The following is a 22,828-nucleotide window of genomic DNA, read 5'->3' as shown; positions in this document are numbered from 1 at the left end:
CCCTGGAAATAGAATAACACGTAGGCACCAACAGAAATTCAACAGTTTACAATCTGAGAATACAAAGGACATTTATTTATAAACAAAGGTTTTCCGGTCTGCACTCTTCATTCCCCATGTCATGCAGGAGAAGAACAATTGATCCTCAACATGGAAAGTTTTTGTGCAAAACAGTATGTGTGTACTATAACAACACTATTGAACATAAATATCAGATTACAAGCCATTACCAAAAGCTATTGAAGTTTTATTTTGTATTACAATGAGGTTGCACTCATGTCGGAGGCAAATGTCCAGAAATGCAAAAGTTTTGGTAATTGGAACGAATGAATCTCCGTGCTGAATTCACCAGAGGTAGTACAAGCCTGATAAAAAGTTGCCTAAGCGATGGGGCAGCAAGTGATACAGCAGTAGGCAAAACAGAAGTAAATACAACAACAAAGCTTCTTGTGTTCTTTGGTGCAATGTTAATCATAGCCGTATTATATGTACAGTACATGGCAACCATACAGATCTGAAGCTCCAACTGCATAGGGAAATTGGATGTGAGGAGGTTGATCATGTAAAGTGAAACTGAAAAACCAATGGAGTTGAAAGTCACAATAGCCACAAATGAAGGTGCGCTATAAGACCCCAAAATGGATGTTCCTGCAATGTGTGCTGTTTCACTGCTAGTCCCATTCCCTTTCAGCTCAGTGTCCTGCCATATACCGGTTGGAGGGTTTAGTCCTACTTGAAATGTCGCTGTAGCCACCAATACAGCTACAACTAACAGCGCGGTGCGGGCATCACTAGGAGAATCTCTACCCTTTTTGAACTTGAAGTATTCAGTGATGTCATTTGGATGCTGCAAGTGACATGTCCCCGTTTCCACAGGGCAATTCAAGAGGGTTTGGTTATCAGACTCAACTAACGGTATAGCAGAATGGACTAGGTTTTGTGCTCTCAAAGCTCCAGCATTACGAAGAGTGTCGTTGATTTCTCGATCACCAGCTTCACTTGGGAAAATTAATAGCAAATCAAGAGCAGTGAGACCAGTCTGGTTTACAATGTTTACTTCCAATGAACTTGTGGTACTAGTTCCGGTTCTAATTAACCATTCCACCACCTGTTAATATATTTGTACATCATTAATTAGATTATCTTAACATTATGACCTTCAAATAACTATATATGATTCAAACTATATTGTTTACTTCCTTAAAAAGTCTAGAACTCTTTAATATATCTGGAGTTCTTGACCAACACCTTTGAACATTGTACTTAAGTAGAGTTCCTCAAAGTTGCTCCATCAAAGGAGTAGAAGGATAATTAGCTTCAAAATTTTCTAGACTTACTATACATTGTTTACTTGAAGAACAGGACAGTTGTCCAGTTAAATCGGTATTTTATCATCAGAAAAACAAAAGAACTGACAGGATAATTTGTGGCAGAACTGATAATTTAAAGCAAATAAAAATAAAGGATGAGATTACCAGATTTATTCAACAAGACAGTTAGTTGGACTGTCAAATTAGTAAAACAAGGAAGTCAACACTAACCTTGAGGGTGACAAAGGCTACGAAACACAACATCCGTTTACCTTCAGTGTCGATCTTGATGGAAAAGCAAAATGAAAAACTAGGTTATCAGATTGAGAATACCTGGTGTTGTTTTATCCATGTTGCTAAGTGCAGAGCTGTATTGCCATGCTTATCCTTGGCATTCAGGATGTCCACGTTCCTCATTTTTGTGACCAGTTCCATCAGAACTTCAACAGCTCCAAACAGACTGTTCTTAACAGCAAGATGCAAAGCAGTTTCCCCTTGTACTGTCACATCTTCAATACTTTCTGGACAAGTCAAGACTATCTCTCTGACAATATCTAGCCTTCCTCTCCTTGCAGCATGATGAAGAGGAGTCCATTGATCTCTTCCCTTTAGCCGGCATAGTCTTAGATCAACTTTAAGAAGCTCCTCTACAATCTCCAGATATCCGTTGGCAGATGCGATATGCATAGAGCTAAAGCCATCCTGGTTCATTTCTTTGGCCAAAGCTGGTTTTAACCTTACAATCTCCTTAACAAAGCCAACATGGCCAGCAAGTGAAGCAACATGTAGGGGGTTCTCTGTAGCATCTAGAGCAAGAGTATATATGGAGTAGGAGTGGATTCTATGCAAGCATCTCTGGTGCAGAAGTTGGATGTTTCCACTTAGAGAAGCCTCAAAAAGCCTTTGATCCATTCTGCAGGTTTTGTTAAGCTTCCTTATTCAGAATGATTTTGATTATATGTGTTTTCCGGGGAAATGGGTTCTTCATTATATATGTAAAGAGAAGTCTAAACACGTAGCAGTACAAATGTCAGAACTCTAGCGTAATATGATTAATATCATTAGTATATTACTGACAAACTATAACAAATCATTAACTGGCCAGAAAACTACAACAGTTCAGATTGACCAGAGAATAAATCTCAGTTAAAATTTATAGTTGCGTATGAATCATTTATTTTTAGTTAGCTACAACAGTTTAGATTAAGGTTAGTAAATATATATGGTTTAGATTTATTTTTCAATAAATCTACAATTGAAATTTAAAGATATATATATATATATTAATTAAATAATTTAATATAATATAAGTTGGTAGGTACGATATACTATGGTATATGGAAAATCTATACCACTTACCTACCGTATTTTTAATATTGGTACGGTATACTGTACCATATACCATGTACCAAGTATTTGGTATACCAACATATTTGATACGGTTGGTATACGAATAGGTTGGAATGGTTTTCTATACCATTGCCACCCTACGTATGATAAGCACTTTCGTGACATGTATTGTGCAACATCTGCAACAGGGTCAACGTTTTTCAATAAGAAACAATGTTTATATCTTGATATCTTCTAAAAGAAATATCAACTGCTCTGTGTCACACCAAACGACCAAGATCACTGGTAGCAATCAAAGTTCTGAAAGGATGGATACCGGTAACAGTTTTACTTTATTAACTTGAGATGATTTTCATGACTCATAACCTAATTTTTTTTATATAATTTCAATAGGGATTTAGTACTGTTCACATTCGACGTCTGATTCGAACGCGTGATGTGTCCTCAAACTCGTATCGATGAGCTCTACAACTTCCATGAAAGAAGTTTTCGCAAACGAGCGACGGAATAATAGTCGACATTCACGTCGCGGAAACGTAACGTTTTTCTAAATAAACGTTTCGAGAACGTTTCCATTCTTATTTCGTAATGTCGCAAACAACCAAATTTCATTTAGATAAATTTCACAACTTATAGAAATTAAATCAAATCAAACATCGTTTCCGAAAAATCGGGTTATTATAAATGGTCTTTGCAATGGGACTAGACTAATAATTATAGATTGTTTTTGATAAAATTATTGAAGTTTGGGTGTTGACTGGCTCCCACATAAATCATAAGTTCTTTTTACCCCGTATTGTTTTGTAATCGTCAGACCATCGTTGGCCGTTTACTTTAAGAAGATATCAATTTCCACTAAGACCATGTTATGGAATAACAAAAAATAAAAGTCAAGGACAATCTTTTGCGCAAATTGGTTTATATTTACCACAATATGTTTTCACTCATGGTCAATTGTATGTGGCATATCTCGAGTTACATCGAGAGAAGGAATAAAGATAATAGTTGACAATGAAACAATGTCAAATGATCAAACAAAAAACATTGTGTACAAAGATGTACTGGCAAAAATTTTACAATCGGTGTAAATAGTGTTCAATTTCTGTTCTTTACATCATGTGTGCATATGTGTTCATATATTTTTGAAATTTAGTCCGTTTTTTTTTTTTACCTTTTCACCGGTTTCAGTCTTTCAATTTTGCTAATCTTGAATACCTATGAATGATAATACAGTTGTCATAGGTAATCGTTATTTATCAATAACTATATGCCAGTTTACAACATATGACATGATTCCTGACTGTTTATATTTGTTTACAAAGATATCGTCAGCGACACTGACTTTTATCCAGCTGAACAAGTAAATATTGATGGAAGGATACAATAAAGCACAACATAGAGATACAAAACCTAAAGCGCTTTCTCTCCACAATATCCAGTTAATTATCCTTTACCTCCACTTTTATTTTAACTTAATTGTATAAAGAGTTGTTATTTAATGTCCTGATGAGGTTAGAACTTGAGAGTCACGTTATGGGGATCATTTGCAAACCATTTTGGTGTTGTTGGTGTTAACAATTTACCCCCTCCAATTGTGATTACATTTGCTGCCACAAAAATCAAAGTGCATCAAAGTGAGACATCCTATATCATTTTTTGTATTCCCCAAGTGATTGACTTTTTTATAGTTTCTATTCATTCTTATACGCAGATGACAGTATCCTGAACTCTAGATGAGTACCTTTGTATTTGTTGATCCATCAACTCTAGGATAGTTGAGTTTAGAGCAAGGTATGAGTATTCATAAATATTTAATCATTCACTATCAAATTTTCATTTAGTTATTGAAGCCGACTTAAAATTCTATCTGTGTAGCTTCATTGATGCATCCTACAAATGCTCCAGTTATGCAATCTGCTCCGTCTGATTATCAAAGAGAAGATATCGATCGACTTAGAAACTTTAAATGGCTGCAGCTATACAACAGGCAGGTCAATTTCAATTGAGGTTAATCATACCTTACGTAATGCATTGTGCTAACAAAATAACCATTTTTATTTCTATGCAGAACACCATCTTCTTTTGTAGAGCTAAAATATCAAACATTGTTACTTAGCAATCATGGTACTATGCTTGCCACATCTGCACGAAACAATTAAGGTTGTAACCAGACAATATCACTCTTCAAGTGTCATAGAAACCAAGGTAAGTAAATGTAATTTTTAATCTGATTTTCAAATCTTATATGGTTTGTTTTCCATGGTTATATAAACCTTAACCAATTCGTCTTTTTATTATTATTATAAATCATGAAGGATTACTGATGTACTAGCAAAAGTGGAACCAATAGCTGAAATCAAACAAAGAATTGCTGCCAGCAGAACATACAGGTAAAATGCATTGCTTATAACTATTTATTTATAGAAGCTTCAAGCCTTCAACTATGATATAATGTCATTTTTTATATTCACCAAGTAATTGACTTTTATTTAGTTTTTATTTGTTCTTAACTTCTTATACGTAGATTCAATATTTTAAACTCTAGATGGGTACCTCTATATGTGTTGATCCATCAACTCCTTAGACAGCTGAATTTAGAGCAAGGTATAAGATTTTATAAATATTCAATCATGCATTCACTATCAATTTTTTTTAAGGTAGCAAAACCGACTTAAATTTCTATCTATGCAGCTTCATGGATGCATCATACATATGCTCCAGTTATATATGCAACCTGCTCTATCTGCCAAATCAAACATCAAATGAAAGATATCGATCAACTAGAAACTTTGAATGACTGCAGTTATACAAAAGACAGGTCAATTTCAGTTGAGGTCAATTATAGCTTACATAATGCATTGTATCAACAAAATAACCACTTATATTTCTATGCAGGACACCAACTTCTTTTATAGAGTTAAATTGTTACTCATCAGTCATAGCACTATTATGATTGCCACATCTGCACAGTTAAGGTTGTAACCAGACAATCTTACTCATGTGTGTATCATAGTGATAACAAAATGGAAACCAATGTAAGTATATATAATTATTAATCTGATTTTCAAATTTTATATGGTTTGTCTTTTAGAGTTAAAGAAACCTTAACCTCTTGCTCCTTTTATTATAAAATATGAAGGATTACTGATGTACTAACAAAAGTGGAACCAATAGCTGAAATCAAACAAAGAATTACTGCCAGCAAAACAAACAGGTACAATGTATTTCATATAACTTTTTTATCTATAGAAGCTTCAATTCTGATATTATCTCTGTTTCATATTTTCAGTGGTTCAAACTATTGGAATTGGCTTTAATTGAATGTTGGATAAAACCCAACTTGTGGATTAGCCAGCCCACTCTGATCACGTGGGGAATGCATGCCTAGCTAGGTTAATTAGGATATATATGCTAGGGTATATATATATATATGTTGTGCCGTCAACATATTTGTGTGAGAGGGAATTTGTAATCAACCTAAGAGCAAAGGCAGTAGCTGCCAAGTTGGGTTTTGAGTTAGAGGGTTTTAGTATAAACCTCTATTGTATTCTCTCCAATTGATTATAGTGGAAGTTCTCGCCGGCTCCGAAAGTGGACGTAGCTCAATCACATTGATTGGGTGAACCACTATAAATCTTGTGTTCGTGTGTTTGTTTTTCTTATCGTTGCTTGGTTGTTCCATTATTTCCAATACTGCTGTTTGTTACGCTTCCGCACAACAAACTGGTATCAGAGCACTTGTTCTGAACTGGGAGTTGATTATTGATTGGAAATCATGGGTGACGGTGATGATAAGAAGAAGAAAGATGGCTCGTCGTCTTAGGGTTCTTCACGAGCTAGACCATCAATTGGTAGTGCCAAATTTGAAGTTGAGAAGTTCGATGGAACAAATAATTTTGGCATGTGGCAGTGTGAGATGATGGATCTCTTGGGTCAACAAGAATTGGATATTGCTCTTGAAGACAAACCGAAAGATATGGACGATGCAGAATGGAAACAGATTAATAAATGGGCTTGTGGTTCTATCAGAATGTGCCTTGCTAAGGATCAGAAGTTCTTTATTATGAAGGAGACTTCGGCAAAGGAGCTGTGGAAGAAATTAGAAGACCAGTACATGGTGAAGAGTGCTGAAAATCGGTTTCACCTGAAGAGGAGACTTTTCCGTTTCGACTACAGACAAGGTATTTCTATGCCTGAGCACATCAGTGATTTCAATAAGATAATTGCAGATTTGGTTAATTTGGATGTCCAAATTGATGATGAGGATAAAACTTTATGTTTGCTAAATTCTCTTTCTGATGATTATGAACATTTGATTACAACATTGTTGCATGGAAAGAATGAAGTGAAATTTGATGATGTGTGCAATTCTTTGATTAATAATGAGTGTCGAAAGAAGGAGAAACAATTGCAAAGCAGGGTGTCAGGTGAAGCACTTGTAGTCAGAGGAAGATCTGATGACAGAAAGTCTGGTGGAAATAGAGGTAAATCTCGTTCCAAGTCAAGAAGTAAATTTCCTGCAAAAGATGAGTGTGCCTTTTGTCGTCTAAAGGGGCACTGGAAGAAAGATTGTCCCAAGTTGAAGAATAGAGACAAGAAAGGTTCAGAAGTGAATGTGGCAAAAATTGAAGATGATGATGACTTTGATTTTGCTTTGAGTGCAGATTACTTTGAAGACATTGAGATTGATTTTGCTTTGGCAAGTTTATTGGCACTTGATTATTCTGACAGATGGATAATGGATTCTGGTTGTACCCACCACATGTGTCCTAACAGGGAATGGTTCTCTACTTTGAGGGAATTGGATGGTGGACTTGTTCTCATGGGTAATGATAGTCCTTGCAGAACTAAAGGGCTTGGTACAGTTCGTCTGAAGATGCATGATGGGAGTGTTAGAGAATTGACAAACGTTCGGTATGTTCCGAACTTGAAGAAAAATCTGATTTCTTTGGGAACTTTGGAGTCAAAGGGGCACAAAATTATATTGGAAAATGGTGTTGCTAAAGTTGTTTCTGGTTCACTTGTGATTATGAAGGGTACTAGAGAAAGAAACTTGTATTTTCTACAAGGGGGTGCAGTTACAAGTGAAACAGCAGTTTCTGAGACTACAGATGATGCAGACACTACCAGATTATGGCACATGCGTCTTGGACATGCTGGTGAGAAAGCAATGCAAGGATTGGTGAAGCAAGGCTTGTTGAAAGGTGCAAAGACTTGCAAATTGGAGTTCTGTGAACATTGTGTTTTGGGAAAGCAGACTAGAGTGAAGTTTGGTACAGCGATTCACCAAACTAAGGGAGTTTTAGATTATGTTCACACAAATGTATGGGGACCTACAAAGACTACATCTATGGGAGGTAAGCGGTATTATGTTACTTTTGTTGATGACTTCTCTAGAAGAGTATGGGTGTACACCATGAAGCATAGAGATGAAGTCTTAGATATATTTGTGAAGTGGAAGAAGATGATTGAAACTCAGACCGGTCGAAAAATTAAGAGGCTCAGATCATATAATGGTGGTGAGTACAAGTCTGATCCGTTCTTGAAATTATGTCAAGATGAGAGCATTGTGAGGCACTTCACAGTTAGTGGAACACCGCAGCAAAATGGGGTAGCAGAACGCATGAATCGAACTTTGTTAGAGAAGGTTCGATGTATGTTGTCTAATGCTGGATTAGACAAAAAGTTCTGGGCAGAGGCAGTTACATATGCAGGCCATCTTATTAACAGGCTGCCTACAGTTGCAAATGATGGGAAAACTCCTATGGAGGTATGGTCTGGAAAACCTGCTACTGATTATCATTACTTACATATTTTTGGTTGTCCTGCTTATTATCATGTCAGGGAATGCAAGCTTGATCCAAGAGCAAAGAAAGCTATTTTTATGGGTTTTAGTGATGGTGTGAAGGGATTCAGGCTATGGTGTCCGGATACGAGAAAAACTATTGTGAGCAGGGATGTTACATTTGATGAGTCTGTTATGTTTAATCAGAGTGAGCAGAATATTTCTCAGAAGCAGAAGGTGGTTGTAGAGAGTTTGGAGCAGGTGGAGCCTAAGGAAAAAGATGATCAAGCTCCAGATGAATCAACCAATGAGGATAGTAGTATTGAAGTAGAGGCTCAAGCTCAGGAGTCTCCACAAAAGGATGAACCTATTGTAGTTAGAAATGGAAAAAGAGATGCTCCAAAGCCTGCATGGCTTAATGATATGGTGACTTATGCACTTCCAATGGCTGAAGAAGAAGTTCCTACTACCTATGAAGAAGCTGTGATACATTCAGATCAGGTGGAGTGGGAAAAGGCTATGGGTGAGGAGATGAAGTCTCTTTACAAGAACAAGACTTGGGAGTTGGTTCAGTTACCACATGGGAAGAGAGCAATTGGCTGCAAGTGGGTATTTGCTAAAAAGGAAGGATCAAGGTACAAGGCTAGATTGGTAGCAAAGGGCTATGCACAGAAAGAAGGAGTAGCCTACAATGAGGTATTTTCTCCAGTTGTGAAACATTCATCTATTCGTATTCTTTTAGCCTTGGTTGCACAGTTTGATCTTGAGTTAGCACAGCTTGATGTTAAAACTGCTTTCTTACATGGTGAATTGAAAGAGGAGATTTATATGACCCAGCCGGATGGTTTCAAAGTTGTCGGTAAGGAAAAATTGGTTTGTAAACTGCATAAATCTCTATATGGGTTGAAGCAATCTCCTAGGCAGTGGTACAAACGATTTGATAAGTTTATGTTTGGTCAGAAGTATACAAGAAGTCTTTATGATCCATGTGTTTATTTTCGCAAGCTACAGGATGGAACCTTCATTTATTTGCTCTTATATGTTGATGATATGTTGATTGCATCTAAGAGCAATGTGGAGATAGATAAATTGAAGTCACAGTTGAGTTGTGAATTTGAGATGAAGGATTTGGGAGAAGCAAAGAAGATTTTGGGCATGGAAATTGAAAGAGACAGATCTAAAGGCAAGGTTTGTTTATCACATAAACAATATTTGAAGAAGGTACTACAACGGTTTGGCATTGATAATAAAACTAAACCTGTAAGTACACCTCTTGCCTCTCATTTCAAGCTTAAATCTTCTATGTCTCCTAGTACAGATGATGAGAGAAAATATATGGCTAAAGTTCCATATGCTAGTGCTGTTGGTAGCTTGATGTATTGCATGGTGTGTACTAGACCAGATATTTCACAGGCCTTAAGTGTAGTGTGCAGATATATGCATAATCCAGGTAAAGGCCATTGGCAAGCTATGAAGTGGATTCTACGGTATATTCTTGGTACTGTGGATGTTGGATTAGTTTTTCAACAGGATAAGATGAATCATTGTGCAGTTGGATATGTGGACTCTGATTACGCAGGTGATTTGGACAAGTGCAGATCAACTACAGCTTATGTATTTACTCTTGCTAGTGGAGCAGTGAGTTGGAAGTCGAATTTGCAACATACTATTGCTTTGTCGACTACAGAAGCTGAGTATATGGCTGTAACAGAGGGTGCAAAAGAAGCTCTTTGGCTTCGTGGTTTGCTTGAGGACTTGGGTGTAATTCAAGACTATGTGGATGTTTATTGTGATAGTCAGAGTGTTATTCATTTAGCAGAGAACCAGGTTACTCATAATCGTACTAAGCATATTCATGTCAGATTTCACAAGATTCGTCAATTGGTGGAGGATGGTGACATACAACTCCTGAAAGTTGGAACTGAAGATAATCCTGCTGATATGTTGACAAAGTCGGTTCCATTGAGCAAGTTCAAGCATTGCTTGGACTTGATTGGTGTTGGCAGAATTTGAAATCCCTAAGGGGATGTCGGAGCGGCGATTGGTGTTGAAGTTCTACTTTGGAGAATTTGTTTCAAGTAAAGCCAAGGTGGAGATTATTGGAATTGGCTTTAATTGAATGTTGGATAAAACCCAACTTGTGGATTAGCCCACTCTGATCACGTGGGGAATGCATGCCTAGCTAGGTTAATTAGGATATATATGCTAGGGTATATATATATATATATGTTGTGCCGTCAACATATTTGTGTGAGAGGGAATTTATAATCAACCTAAGAGCAAAGGCAGTAGCTGCCAAGTTGGGTTTTGAGTTAGAGGGTTTTAGTATAAACCTCTATTGTATTCTCTCCGATTGATTATAGTGGAAGTTCTCGCCGGCTCCGAAAGTGGACATAGCTCAATCACATTGATTGGGTGAACCACTATAAATCTTGTGTTCGTGTGTTTGTTTTTCTTATCGTTGCTTGGTTGTTCCATTATTTCCAATACTGCTGTTTGTTACGCTTCCGCACAACCCAAACAAGCAAAGAAAGTGAATCCCTTTACATCAAATACATCAACATTAACGGCATTTTTGCTTAAAAGCAGTTATTGTAATAGGGATGTAGAATCCCCTTCTTCTGTAAGTAGGATGCAGGGCTTTTTGCATTGCTTTTGTGAATGTATATATAATCAATATAACGGGTTGCGTGTTTATTATATCTTTTAAAGTTTTATATGTTCACCCGATATAGTCCCATGTATGACTTTGGCTACTTCAACTGAACAAACAAATCTCGACCAAATCCTCCCCTGATGAGTACCCCGCGGCGGAGCGCGGGCACCTTGCTAGTTTAAATCATATGAATCTACTCAAGTTGGCATCCGATTGCGCAGAAGTGCTTTTAGCTTGTTCAAAAGTGTCCTAACCCTTCTGGCAGCAAACAGTACCACCGGAGGCAAAGCTGGTGTAAGAGCAAACAGTGAGTACCAACCTGCTGTTTCACCTGGAGAAATAGTAATCAATCCATTGATGTAGGTTACGTACATTGCAAGGCCACAGACTATTAGCTCCAACCGCAAAGGGAAATTGGTTGTGAGGACATAGATCATGTGAAGAGAAACTGAAAACCCAATGCAGTTCAGAATGGCTCCAAAGATGGAGTAAATAGGAAAAAAAGAAGCTATGTTGGCAGTGGCTGCAAGGTGTGGTGGCTCAGTTCCATTTGGGTTCAAGTTTGTGTCAGACCAAAGACCACCAGGAGGGTTGAGTGCAATTTCATAGCTCGCTGTAGCCACTAATACAGCTACAACTAACAGCGCTGTACGTGCATTATCAACAGAGTCTATGCCCTTTTGGAACTTGAAGTACTCCATATCGTCTAGCTCCTCTTGATGAGTCTGTGATGACATTTGAGTGTGGTTCTCAATTATTTCAGCAGAAACAGGATGGACAAGAGCTAGTGTTGTCGAAGTCAAATTATTTGGCTGCTCTTGATTGGTCTGTGTTGCCATTTGGTTATGATTCTGGCCAAGTGAAGGTGCATTAGAACTAAGAGGGATTATATCTATAGCTGTTGAAGGCTCTTGATTGGCCAGTGGTGCCGTTTGGTTATGATTCTGACCAAGTGAAGGTACATCAGAAAGAGGATGGACTATATCTAGTGCTGTAGAAGCCACATTATTTGGCTGCTGCTGCTGAGTCTCTGATGCCATTTGGTTATGGTTTTGACCCGATGAAGTTACATCAGAATGAGACCGGACTCCCTCTCGTGCTCTCAAATCAGCTCCAGCACCACGAAGAATCTGCTCTATTTCCCTATCACCGGCTTCACTTTGGAAAGCTAGTAGCAAATCAAGAGCAGTGAGACCTCTCTGATTTACACTGTCTACCTCCAACACACCTGCTGGAGCAGTTCCGATGCCAACTAACCATTCCACCACCTGTGAACATATGTACTCAAGTAATTAAATAGTTCAACATTATCAACTGCATAGTTTCTTGATCCTTATCTGCAAAAGTACACACTATTAGGGGTGTGCACCGTGGGGTGCGGGTTGGAGGTTAAATCTAATCCAACCCACTTTAAACGGTTTGATTATTTTACAAACTAGATCCAATATTCAGTTTAGTCAAACTGTTTATCTGTCAAACCACATTTCCGATACGGTTTCGGTGTGGTTTTGGATAAATCATTTATTTCCACATATCAAATTGAAATAAATAAAGTCATCAAGTCTCTTAATAATATTACAAACTAAATACTAACCACGTTTTGAAGGTACAAATTTTTGAATAATACTACATAATAATGTCTCTTTGAAATATACTATAAGATAAAAACCAAAGAGAGAAAGAAAGACAAGTGGTAAAAAGAAATATAATTTAGTCAATTTAAAATAGATCTTGGCAATCTTGTGGCTTAAAACCTTAGAGATAAAGTTTTTTACTATTAGGGTATTTGGTGTATTACTATATCATTATGTTATTGTTAAATAGATAATAAAAATAATTATTTATTTTAAACCAATACGGTTTGGTTTTATTCGATTTGAGATGTCTAATCCTAATCCAATCTATTCATAAGCAGTTTGGTATTTTCACAATCATAATTCAATCAATATAAAACGGTGTTGTCCGTTATCCGGTTTAAACCGGTGCATTACGGTGCGGTACCGCATTTTTGGTAAGAAATGCACACCCTACTACACACTATATGTTCGCATTTGCTAATTTAGTTTGGATTTAAACAGGAGTGATCAAAAAGCACTTGCCTGGTGTTGCTTTTTCCAAGTTGCTAGATGAAGAACTGAGTTGCCAAGGTTATCCTTCATATTCAGGACATGCGGCTTCTCCATTTCTCGCACCAATTCCAACAGGACTCTTATTGCTTCAAATTGGCTATTCTTAACAGCAAGGTGTAATGCAGACTCCCTTAGAATTGTCACATGTTCCACACTCTCTGGACAAGCCGAAACTATTTCTTGGATTATATCTGCCCTGCCTCTCCTAGCAGCACAATGCAGTGGAGTCCATTCATCTTTTCCTTTAACCTGGAGGCATTCAGGTTCAGCTCTCAGCAGAGCCCTTACAATCTCCAGATAGCCATTAGCAGATGCCACATGCATGGGGCTAAAGCCATCCTTGTTCAATTCTTTCGCAAGAGATCGTTTCGACTTTAGAATCTCCTCGACAAAGTCCACATGACCAGCAGCTGTAGCAAGAGACAAGGGATTCTCAGCGGAAGCTAGTGGAGCATATTCCAGAAGCTGTTGATTATCTGTCAGCAATTGACGCAAAAGCGGGACATCTCCAGTTTGAGAAGCCTTAAGCAGCTGCTTCATATCCATTAAGATGGGTTGTGTTGAGCACTTCATCTGTACCCTGAAGGAGCAGTACTATATATACTCGTCAGGTGAAAAGGTCCTTCACTAAATTACAGAAAACCGGCTCAAGATTCCATTACAAATCCTTGTATCAGATACATAATTACATATAGTAATCATCAGTATCCATTCTCGTAGTCATTAATTTATTAAATAACTAACAACATTTACCTCGATTAAACCATCGACACTCTTCACTGATCACATAGACGGCAAGAGCAAAACATTTACCTCAATTATGACAATAAAATAATCTCACCGGGACCATGAGCAATAGCCAACAGGGTCACGTTAGAAACTAAGAAACAACCCTTCGATTTATAGTTCTTTGCTACAGCAATTCCATTGGTTCAATTGTGTACGTCCAATGTTTTAAAAAACGTTATCTTAAAAGTTTTAAGCATTAAAATTTAAGGCGCACAAGTCTTATGTTATAAATAATTAATAATAAAATATGTAAATGTGTAATTTTATACATATAAAAAGTACAAATATACATTAAAATTTATTAATATATTACATTTAGATATAATAAAATACATTGCTTTTATATTAACTTATCATTCTTAGAAGATGTAAAAAATGGTTCTCTCTCTCGTAAGGCGACAACTAACTCTAACCTCGGGGTTGTGCTTGACGCGACATCAGACGTCTGATCTTCATCGTGATGTCTATCAGTCGGCCTCTCGAGGTCGTTCTCTCCCTCTACTCCTCCAAAGAGTATTGGGTTTCTTTTGCTTCATCTTTGTTGGCAATTATGGCATCGTATTGCTGGTGAACCTGAGTCGAAGTGTGCTGCGGCGGAGGGGTTTTGGCGAAGGATGGTGGTCAATGAAGCACGGCTGCGCAATGGTACACGTCTGGTGATGGCAGATTTGGGCGATCAAATCTGGTTTGGCGACAGGTTCGAGTTGGTGTCTTTGCCGTCTTGGGTTGCCAGTTTTCCGAGCTGGGGTACTCTAATATGGATTTGGGATCCGGGACGAGGTGGGTTCAGATCTATAAGAGGCGAGTCGTGTTGGTTTCGGGCGGTGGCCAAATGGGCTTTGTTCCGGCGGCGATTTCCCTCAATGGATTCTGACGATCGGTGGAGAACGACCTGACGCCAGCGACAGGTAGGAGGGCTGAGGAGGGAGGTGTTTGTGTGGGCTTTGGTTTGGGTGGCCAGAGCATTTCCCATTGGGCCTTCTTTAGGTGGGCTTGCTCTTCTTGGGAACCCTCAGACTTGAGACTTCCTTGCTTGGGCTTGTTTGGTGCATGGATGTTGCGGCCAGCCATTGTTTGGTCCGGATTTGGGATCCTGGAGGCTGGCACTTCGGGGTGTCATTGTTTGAACACCCTTTCCTTTGGTTATGGTTTCAGAGAGTTCGATTGCTAATGTCACGAGGGAACTTCTTGAGGTTGTACGGTTACAAGTACGTATCTCGAGGGGAGTACGCCCTTGGTCGCCTTCGTGTCTCTCGGGCCGCCTCTCGTGTGCATTTCAAATCATATAGACCGGCTCTGCTACGGTTACAGTTACGGTTCTGGTTACTTCCCAATATTTTCACTGTTTTGACTTATGCAGTAGTCAGGAGACATTTAGTCCTTTGATTACAATTAGTTTCAGGCATTCATATGTTGTTATCTTTTATTGCTTTTACAAAAACACTTGTGCTTTTTGTTGTTTGTTACTTTTTCATTTCGATGCTTTTGCATTGCTCCATGTATTTCTCTTTTTGCTCAATATAATTTTTGTCATTCCTAACAAAAATTATAATCGAAACTTTTTAGATAGTTTTCATTCATTTAAACACATTATATATATAAATATAAAAAAAAATACCAAAAAATTATTTTCAAATGTGTAGTAAAAGACATGAAAAACGTAGCTATAGATGTGCGATGAGCAAGTTTTTTAAGCCTCACTGCTTTTGTCTAGAGGCGTTATATAAGTAGTCTTAAGTTTTTTAAAACATTGTGTACATCAAATCATGGAAACCAGGAAATATGCTACTTTTTCTATGAACTGATACAGCCCTCAACACTGAGATGGTTGTCATGACTCATAACCTATCAAATTATATGAATCTACTCAATACCGGCATCTGGTTTAGCAGAAGTTGTCTGAGCTTTATGATAAGTTTCTGAACCCTTCTGGCAGCAAATAGAACCACCGCAGGCAAAGCTGGCGTAAGTGCAAACAGCGAGTACCAACCTGCAGTTTCGCCTGGAGAAATTGTAATCAATCCATTGATGTAGGTAAAGTACATTGCAATGCCACAAACTTGAAGCTCCAACCGCAAAGGGAAATTGGTTGTGAGGATATTGATCATGTGAAGAGAAAGCGAAAATCCAATGGAGTTGAAAACTGCAAAAAGGATTGAGTAAGCTGGATAATAAGAAGCCATATTGGACGTCCCTGCAAGGTGTGGTGGCTCAGTCCCATTCTTGTTCAAGTCTGTGTCCTGCCATAGACCTCCTGGAGGGTTGAGTGGAACCTGAAAGGTTGCTATGGCAACTAACACAGCTACAACTAATAGTGCCGTACGTGCATCACTAGGAGAGTCTCTTCCCATTCTGAACTTGAAGTACTCCAGCAAACTGTCCGGCTGCTCTTGATGAGTCTCTGATGTCATTTGAGAATGGTTCTCGGGAGAGCCATTTGGAACAAATTGATCAGAAGTAGAATGGACTATATCCATTGCCCTCAAAGCTACTTTACTTGGCTGGTCTTGATGGGTCTCCAATGCCGTCGGATTATGATTCTGACTCGAGCAAGGAACATCAGAACTAGGATGGACTATGTCTCGTGCCCTTAAAGCTCCAGCACCACGAAGGATTCCCTCCATTTCTCTATCACCAGCTTCACTAGGGAAAATTAGTAGCAGATCCAGAGCTGTGAGTCCACTCTGATTTACATTGTTTACTTCTAAAGCACCAGTTTCACTGTGAGCTAACCAATCCACGACCTGTGAACATGTGTACTCGGATAATTAGCTTTCAAGATTATAAATTTTTGTGCTCGATCAGGATTGACTACAATGTTTCTTGATCACTTTCCAATAAATTCATTCTGAGTTACATATATATAGTTATATACCTTCCCATCCGAATATAGTTAGCATTGAAATGAGAGTAATAAAATTACACATACCTGATGTTGCTTTTTCCAAGTTGCAAGATGAAGAACTGAATTTCCAAGATTATCTTTCATGTTGAGGACCTTCAGCCTGCCTAATTCTCGCACTAATTTCAAAAGAACTGCAACAGCTTCAAATTGGCAGTTCTTAACAGCCAGGTGAAACATAGTCTCCCCTTGTACGGTCGCATGTTCAACACTTTCTGGACAAGCCAAAATCATTTCTCGGATAATATCTGCCCTCCCTTTCACAGCAGCATAATGCAGTGGAGTCCATTGATCTCTTCCCTTAAGCTGTGAGAGTTTCGGGTCAACTGTAAGCAGCTCCCTTACAATTTCTAGAAAGCCATTAGCTGCTGCAATATGCATGGGGCTTAATCCATCCTGGTTCAATTCCTTGGCAAAAGATGGTTTCAACCTTACAACTTCCTTGACAAAATCAACATGGCCAGCAACCGAAGCAACGTGCAAGAGGCTTTCTCTGGAAACCAGTGAAACACTATGCAGAAGAAGTTGATTTTCTGCCAGCAATTGATGCAGAAACTGGACATTTCCAGTTTGAGAAGCCTCAAACAGCCTTTGTGATTGGTCCGAGTCAAACAGCTCCATTCAGATATATATTCTATCTCATCTGTATTTTCTACATCGGGCTATATATTTCTGTTCTGGTGAATCAGTTCTTCACTAGATACAAGTTCTTGCAGCAGAAAATTCCAGGTGATAAAAAAAAGGTCTTCACCAGATAACAACAAATGACACCATGTGCCGATCTTTATTCTTAGAAGTCCTAAAACACGTAATTAAAATCAGAATCTATCCTCGTAAAGTTATTAACATATTGACGCTCTAACTATAATACTTCAGACAGGTCAAGAGTTGGCATAAAATAAATGAGCATGAACCATGTGAAACAACCAACAGGTCAAGAGTTGGATCAATCATTCCATTGATAATTATTTTCTTTCAAAATCAAGTGAAATCGCAGAGGTTTGATATTTATACAACAAATCATTTGAAAAGGATGCAAAATATTGAACGTGTTCGTTATAAAATATAAACCTAAACCGTCACTGATTCCTCGATAGTCGATACAATGTTTATTCAAAATCCGAAGAAAATGTTCCAAAAATTTGGGAGTTGGGGAGTTTAGAGCTCAACCCCTCACAGCCCTGGTATTGATTCAAGATTGTACTTCTTCTCAGAAGGTGGGTCAGAACCATCATTCTCTAAAAGTTTCGGCTTCTTCATAGCATCAAGAGTTTGCAAATATGAGTAGGAAGCATTCCTATTAGACGAACTGATTGAAGTACTAATTCTACTAGCAAGAAAGCGCCGAATCAGACCCCTCAGGAATGGAGCCATAGTGTCTGGCTCATGTTCCAAGTAGTACATGATTCCTCCCATACACAAACAGAACAAAAACACCTGTAAAAATAAAAAAGGGCATTCAATACCACCTAATATATGAGGCGTTATTGCAGAAAAAACTAACTGTATCACTCAACTTAAGAACACATGACCCACGGTTGTTACAAGACCCGGATCAGAAAATTGTCAGAACAACTCTCTCAATTCAAAATTAAATAACAAAATGGTCACCGGAGTGCTAGATCAACAAAAAGACAATATTCGAATAGCAAAGATTTCTCATTCAAAATTGGTTGAACACAATGTTTCCTTCTCAATGGTGATAACGATCAAAGTCAAAGGGTTAAGTGGCGAGGTAATAAAGCCATACCTCAGCATTCTTAATATCTGGAAGCAGGTGACGGTTTACTAAGATATACCACAAAGATTCTCCTGATCGCGGAAGAACATATAGAGCAAGTTCACCACGCCTTGCCTTTTTCTCCAGTAAAACTGAAAGAGCAGATAGGCCACCAGCAATCCAATATACAAGCTTGTTGTCTTTTGATGCAACTTTTCTGTGCAAACATATCACACCCTAGCACCACCAAAGAAACCTTAGGACTATAACCATTCAAATCACCGTAAACCAAAAAAGCTAGGGAAAAAAAGTTACCTGAAAGATTCCGACAAAAGCAGACAAAAATGCTGTTGAACGAACAGAATCTTTAAGAGCAAACAAAAAGGTGCGCGCAGGGGCCGACAGGAACTGGATGACGTTAAATTAAAATCAACATCACAATTAACAAAAAAAGTGTAAGAAGTGACAAACGAGACAATATACATTCAGCCCCCCTTAACTATCCTCTTGAGATTTGCTAGCAACTATAACATCTCTTGAGAATAAAAACAACAAATTCATTCTATTACTTGAAATGGGTATTAAAGTGGCAAATGAAAAGTAGCTAAAACAGACTGGAAAGTCAGATTGGTGTAACATCTGCATCCATAGTAACAACATCACCCTAGAAACGCCTAGTTTTCTATGTAAAAGGCAGATGAGTAATAAGATATAGGAGGACTACCCTAGAAATCAAAACTTCCTAGGTATAAGGGACATATGTTATATAATAGTAAGGTCGGGGCAAGTTGGCCCCAAAATAAATTGCTACAATCCACTATGCTGCTTACCGGAACTGAATAATGCAAAAACTCACGAACCAGAATCAATGTAAAAGAAAGAAAACAACTTTAAAGGAAATTACCTTCTGTAGGCGGAGAACAACAAATGGTACAAACGTCAAAGAGAAGTAAAGGGGAAATGTTTTTCTAAATGTAGCTGATGTTGCAAATGCATTCTGCACTAAACATGAATTTGTGTGGGGATGAATAACAGAACAAGGAAGAATGGATGGAAACTCTTCCAACTTTATATCGCTTCTCCCTTTGTCAGTCAAGTAATCAGCTAGTGAGGCCATATCCACCGGGTATCCTCTACAACACTCCCTCACGGCCTTATATACAGGCTGAGCAACAGGACCAGTCTTTTGGATGAATTCCAGATAAGATTTAGGCAAGCTCTCAGGACGCATTACAAAGGCGTACATAACCTGCAACAGAATGTATTTACTACATAAAAGATGGAATAGTGGGGGAGCAAAACAAAAGGAGAGTTAGGAAAACATGAAAAATTGCAAGCTGAACAAATAAACAAGTGATACCTGTGCACATGCAAGAGAAAATAGCAGAGAATCCCCATGCCTCCAGTGGCTTCCCCAAAAGTGAAACTTGTTCTTCGACTTCGCAGAATTATAAGCCGACTGGAAGCAAAAGAGAGGTCTTCAATTCAGAAATTAAAAATACCAGTAAAGATCCCATCATATTACTGGTTGGCAACTACTATGAGATCCAGAGATACAATATGCACCAATTTACCTGTGCTACCCTTGCCAATAAGTACAGAGACAGTGTCCGCCTTCGGCTTGAATCATCTAATGCTAAAATAGACAAACCGGCAATTGAACCTGCTAAGATTCTGCTCCATCATCCCCTTAAACAATGTCATATATAACAGCATCAAAATAAGTCGAAACATACAAACAAAGACACAGAGACGAATACTCACGCATTCAATGGCGTCTCTTTCTTTCTGTACTTCCTCAAACAGCATCTAAGAGCATGGTAAGAACCACTAAATCCACCGAAAAACAAGCCGATTCGGCACGCTTCCTCCCTCACAATCAAATCCTTCTCCGAAACAAGTTGCTGCAAAACAACAACAACAACAGAACCATCGCACTTCCTTCATAGCTCGATTCAAAGGTCCTCAAAATAAACATTTCGCCACTAATTTCGATTCTCAGCTAAACAAGTTCAATTCTTCTAGCAATTTACAGGCGTGATCATACGAAACTTAATTTTGATACGAAATCCTACTAACAAAACGAAATCAGGCACGAAATGCGAGCATAATTACGTAAACTGCCACTGTCTCCTACCTTGAGATCAAGCAAGGAAGAGTAGGACTGTCTGCGAGCGAGCTTAAACGCGCGAAGCAGAATCCCAATCCCGACGCGGACGCCGTAGGAGAGGAGGAAGCTCTGGCAGAGGTTTCCGATGGCGTGGGCGACGCAGGACTCGTCGCTGGCGTGGTCGCAGGGAGGGTGGTGGTGGTGGCGGGCGGCGGCGGCGGAGCGCTGGCGGCGCTGGAGCTCCTCAATGGCATCGCGGAGGCGGTCCTCGGCCTCGCGGAGAGGGTCGGAGGGGTCTAGAAGCGTCGGGGAGGATGAGGGTTTGGGGAGAGACGACGGCGACGGCATTGGGGCTTGGCATGAGCAGCGGGAATTTGGGGGGGGGGGGGGTGTGATTATGACAGCACCATTGGGAATTGGAATTTGGGAGGAAGAAGAAGATGGAAAGGAAAGCTATGTTTTATCTGTTTGGATGTGACGGGTGCTGTTATTGGTCAATCTCTCTCTCTCTCTTTGATATTTTGATGTGCTGTGCTGACATTGGTCTCATTTTATAGTGTCACCACTGAATCACTTATCACAAGTGGGTGAGGGAGTTCATATATGTTCAGAACACTAAAACTAAATGGTGAAATTTCTATCTTTTTTATTTTTTATTTTTTTATTTTTATAGTTGCCGAAATTTGTTTGGTTCCGACTCATAATTTAGTTGAAACTTCGCCTATCATCATTTGCATTCAGCTAATCGGCTATATATAGTTTCACATATAGTACTTGTTTCACACGGAAGTTATTTCGTTAAATTTGAATTAAACATGAGTCACGTTTTAGTTATTCTAGGGACACAAAATGGTAGATTCCTAGGACAAAACATGATCCCCTACTCGGTAATTGTTTGATTTATGGACTAAAATATTCATAATTTTTTCGATATTTATGCGAAAGTCCATTTTTCGGCATATGGATATATCTGTTACATACCAAGCATTTTTCGATAGAAATTTTCAAAATTTCTCGTTATATCCGGAAACTTTTAAAATTTCCTGATATTTTCATAATATCGCCACGTGTTAGACCAACTTCAAATAAAATAAAAAATCACTGGTTAGGAGAATCGAATCTCTGATCCATCATTTTGCAAGCACAGAGTTATAATCAACTCTACCACACCAACTTATTGTTATATATGACTCTTTTTATTATATATTGCATTTCATGTCTCAACATTCACCTAAAATTAAAATAAAACTGAACTAGTTGTGAGGGGAATCAAACCTCTTTGGTCTAGAAGGAAGAAATGATGGACCTTACCCTTATGGGGGGATCAACATGCTTTATCCACCATATTTATTCTCTAATGAGATGCAATCAAGTGAAAACATATGGACACAATCTGATACACAATCTTCACAAAGCTATGGTTATGGTCAAAGTCGAAAAATACTTGATCTGAACAGGAACTACCAGTACCACAACCTACAGTCAATCACTCAATACCCATATGGTTGACATATAAGTTAATATATGCAAAATTATAAAGAGGATATATCATTTAATGACTATTATTCACAATATACTCATGATTTTACTCAAGAACATAATGAAGATAGTGAAAATTTTGTACCTTATAGATCTTTTATGTAATCACTCGTGTAATTTCATGTTTGATGTAATATATGTAAATAAGGCGTGATGACCTAGTCTCCTTTTGGGTAAATATACATGTATATCTATATATAATGTTCGACGATTATTTCATCTCAAATTACTATAACTCATTACAAACTAATAGTTATATAATAATTTCTTATGACATATAGTAGATAATTGATCAAATAAACATTTTTCAAAGTTTCATTCAAAATTTCCATGTTTCTATATAAATTTCCATCAATTTACTTAATATTTTTTAAAATCGAAATTTCTAATTTTCAGATCCTCAATATTTCTGTTCTCGCCGAAATTTTAGTTCTTGGTTTGATCTAATTATAAGTGAGAATAGACTAAATTAGTTTAACATATCAAAAAATGGTTTACCGCATAAAGTTCCAAATTCTATGATTGGGGATCCTCGGCA

General features: G+C 38.2%; 4 protein-coding genes across 4 annotated transcripts; all 4 read right to left on the bottom strand.

The window, feature by feature from the left end:
• Positions 1-28: 28 nt before the first annotated feature.
• Positions 29-2,222, bottom strand: LOC126802842 (ankyrin repeat-containing protein BDA1-like). The gene is made up of 2 exons (XM_050530553.1): positions 1,644-2,222; positions 29-1,108 (listed from the first exon to the last, which is right to left on the bottom strand). The coding sequence occupies exons 1-2, from the start codon at positions 2,220-2,222 to the stop codon at positions 275-277; spliced, it is 1,413 nt and encodes a 470-aa protein (XP_050386510.1). The 3' UTR covers positions 29-274.
• A 9,047-nt stretch (positions 2,223-11,269) lies between these two features.
• LOC126803167 (ankyrin repeat-containing protein BDA1-like) lies at positions 11,270-13,776 on the bottom strand. Its single transcript, XM_050530930.1, has 3 exons — positions 13,201-13,776; positions 12,172-12,369; positions 11,270-11,850 (listed from the first exon to the last, which is right to left on the bottom strand). The coding sequence occupies exons 1-3, from the start codon at positions 13,774-13,776 to the stop codon at positions 11,299-11,301; spliced, it is 1,326 nt and encodes a 441-aa protein (XP_050386887.1). The 3' UTR covers positions 11,270-11,298.
• Positions 13,777-14,395: 619 nt separating this feature from the next.
• Positions 14,396-17,809, bottom strand: LOC126802245 (ankyrin repeat-containing protein At2g01680-like). The gene is made up of 2 exons (XM_050529842.1): positions 16,949-17,809; positions 14,396-16,763 (listed from the first exon to the last, which is right to left on the bottom strand). The coding sequence occupies exons 1-2, from the start codon at positions 17,540-17,542 to the stop codon at positions 15,873-15,875; spliced, it is 1,485 nt and encodes a 494-aa protein (XP_050385799.1). The 5' UTR covers positions 17,543-17,809; the 3' UTR covers positions 14,396-15,872.
• Positions 17,810-17,861: 52 nt separating this feature from the next.
• LOC126802244 (uncharacterized) lies at positions 17,862-21,127 on the bottom strand. Its single transcript, XM_050529841.1, has 8 exons — positions 20,779-21,127; positions 20,406-20,545; positions 20,216-20,315; positions 20,002-20,100; positions 19,546-19,890; positions 18,957-19,049; positions 18,672-18,878; positions 17,862-18,358 (listed from the first exon to the last, which is right to left on the bottom strand). The coding sequence occupies exons 1-8, from the start codon at positions 21,097-21,099 to the stop codon at positions 18,095-18,097; spliced, it is 1,569 nt and encodes a 522-aa protein (XP_050385798.1). The 5' UTR covers positions 21,100-21,127; the 3' UTR covers positions 17,862-18,094.
• Between the last annotated feature and the right edge of the window lie 1,701 nt (positions 21,128-22,828).

The sequence above is a fragment of the Argentina anserina genome, chromosome 7 (assembly GCF_933775445.1).
Source record: "Argentina anserina chromosome 7, drPotAnse1.1, whole genome shotgun sequence".
Taxonomy (NCBI): Eukaryota; Viridiplantae; Streptophyta; class Magnoliopsida; order Rosales; family Rosaceae; genus Argentina; species Argentina anserina.
Note: the sequence above shows the minus strand (reverse complement) of the source record. Positions and strands in the feature narration are given on the sequence as shown.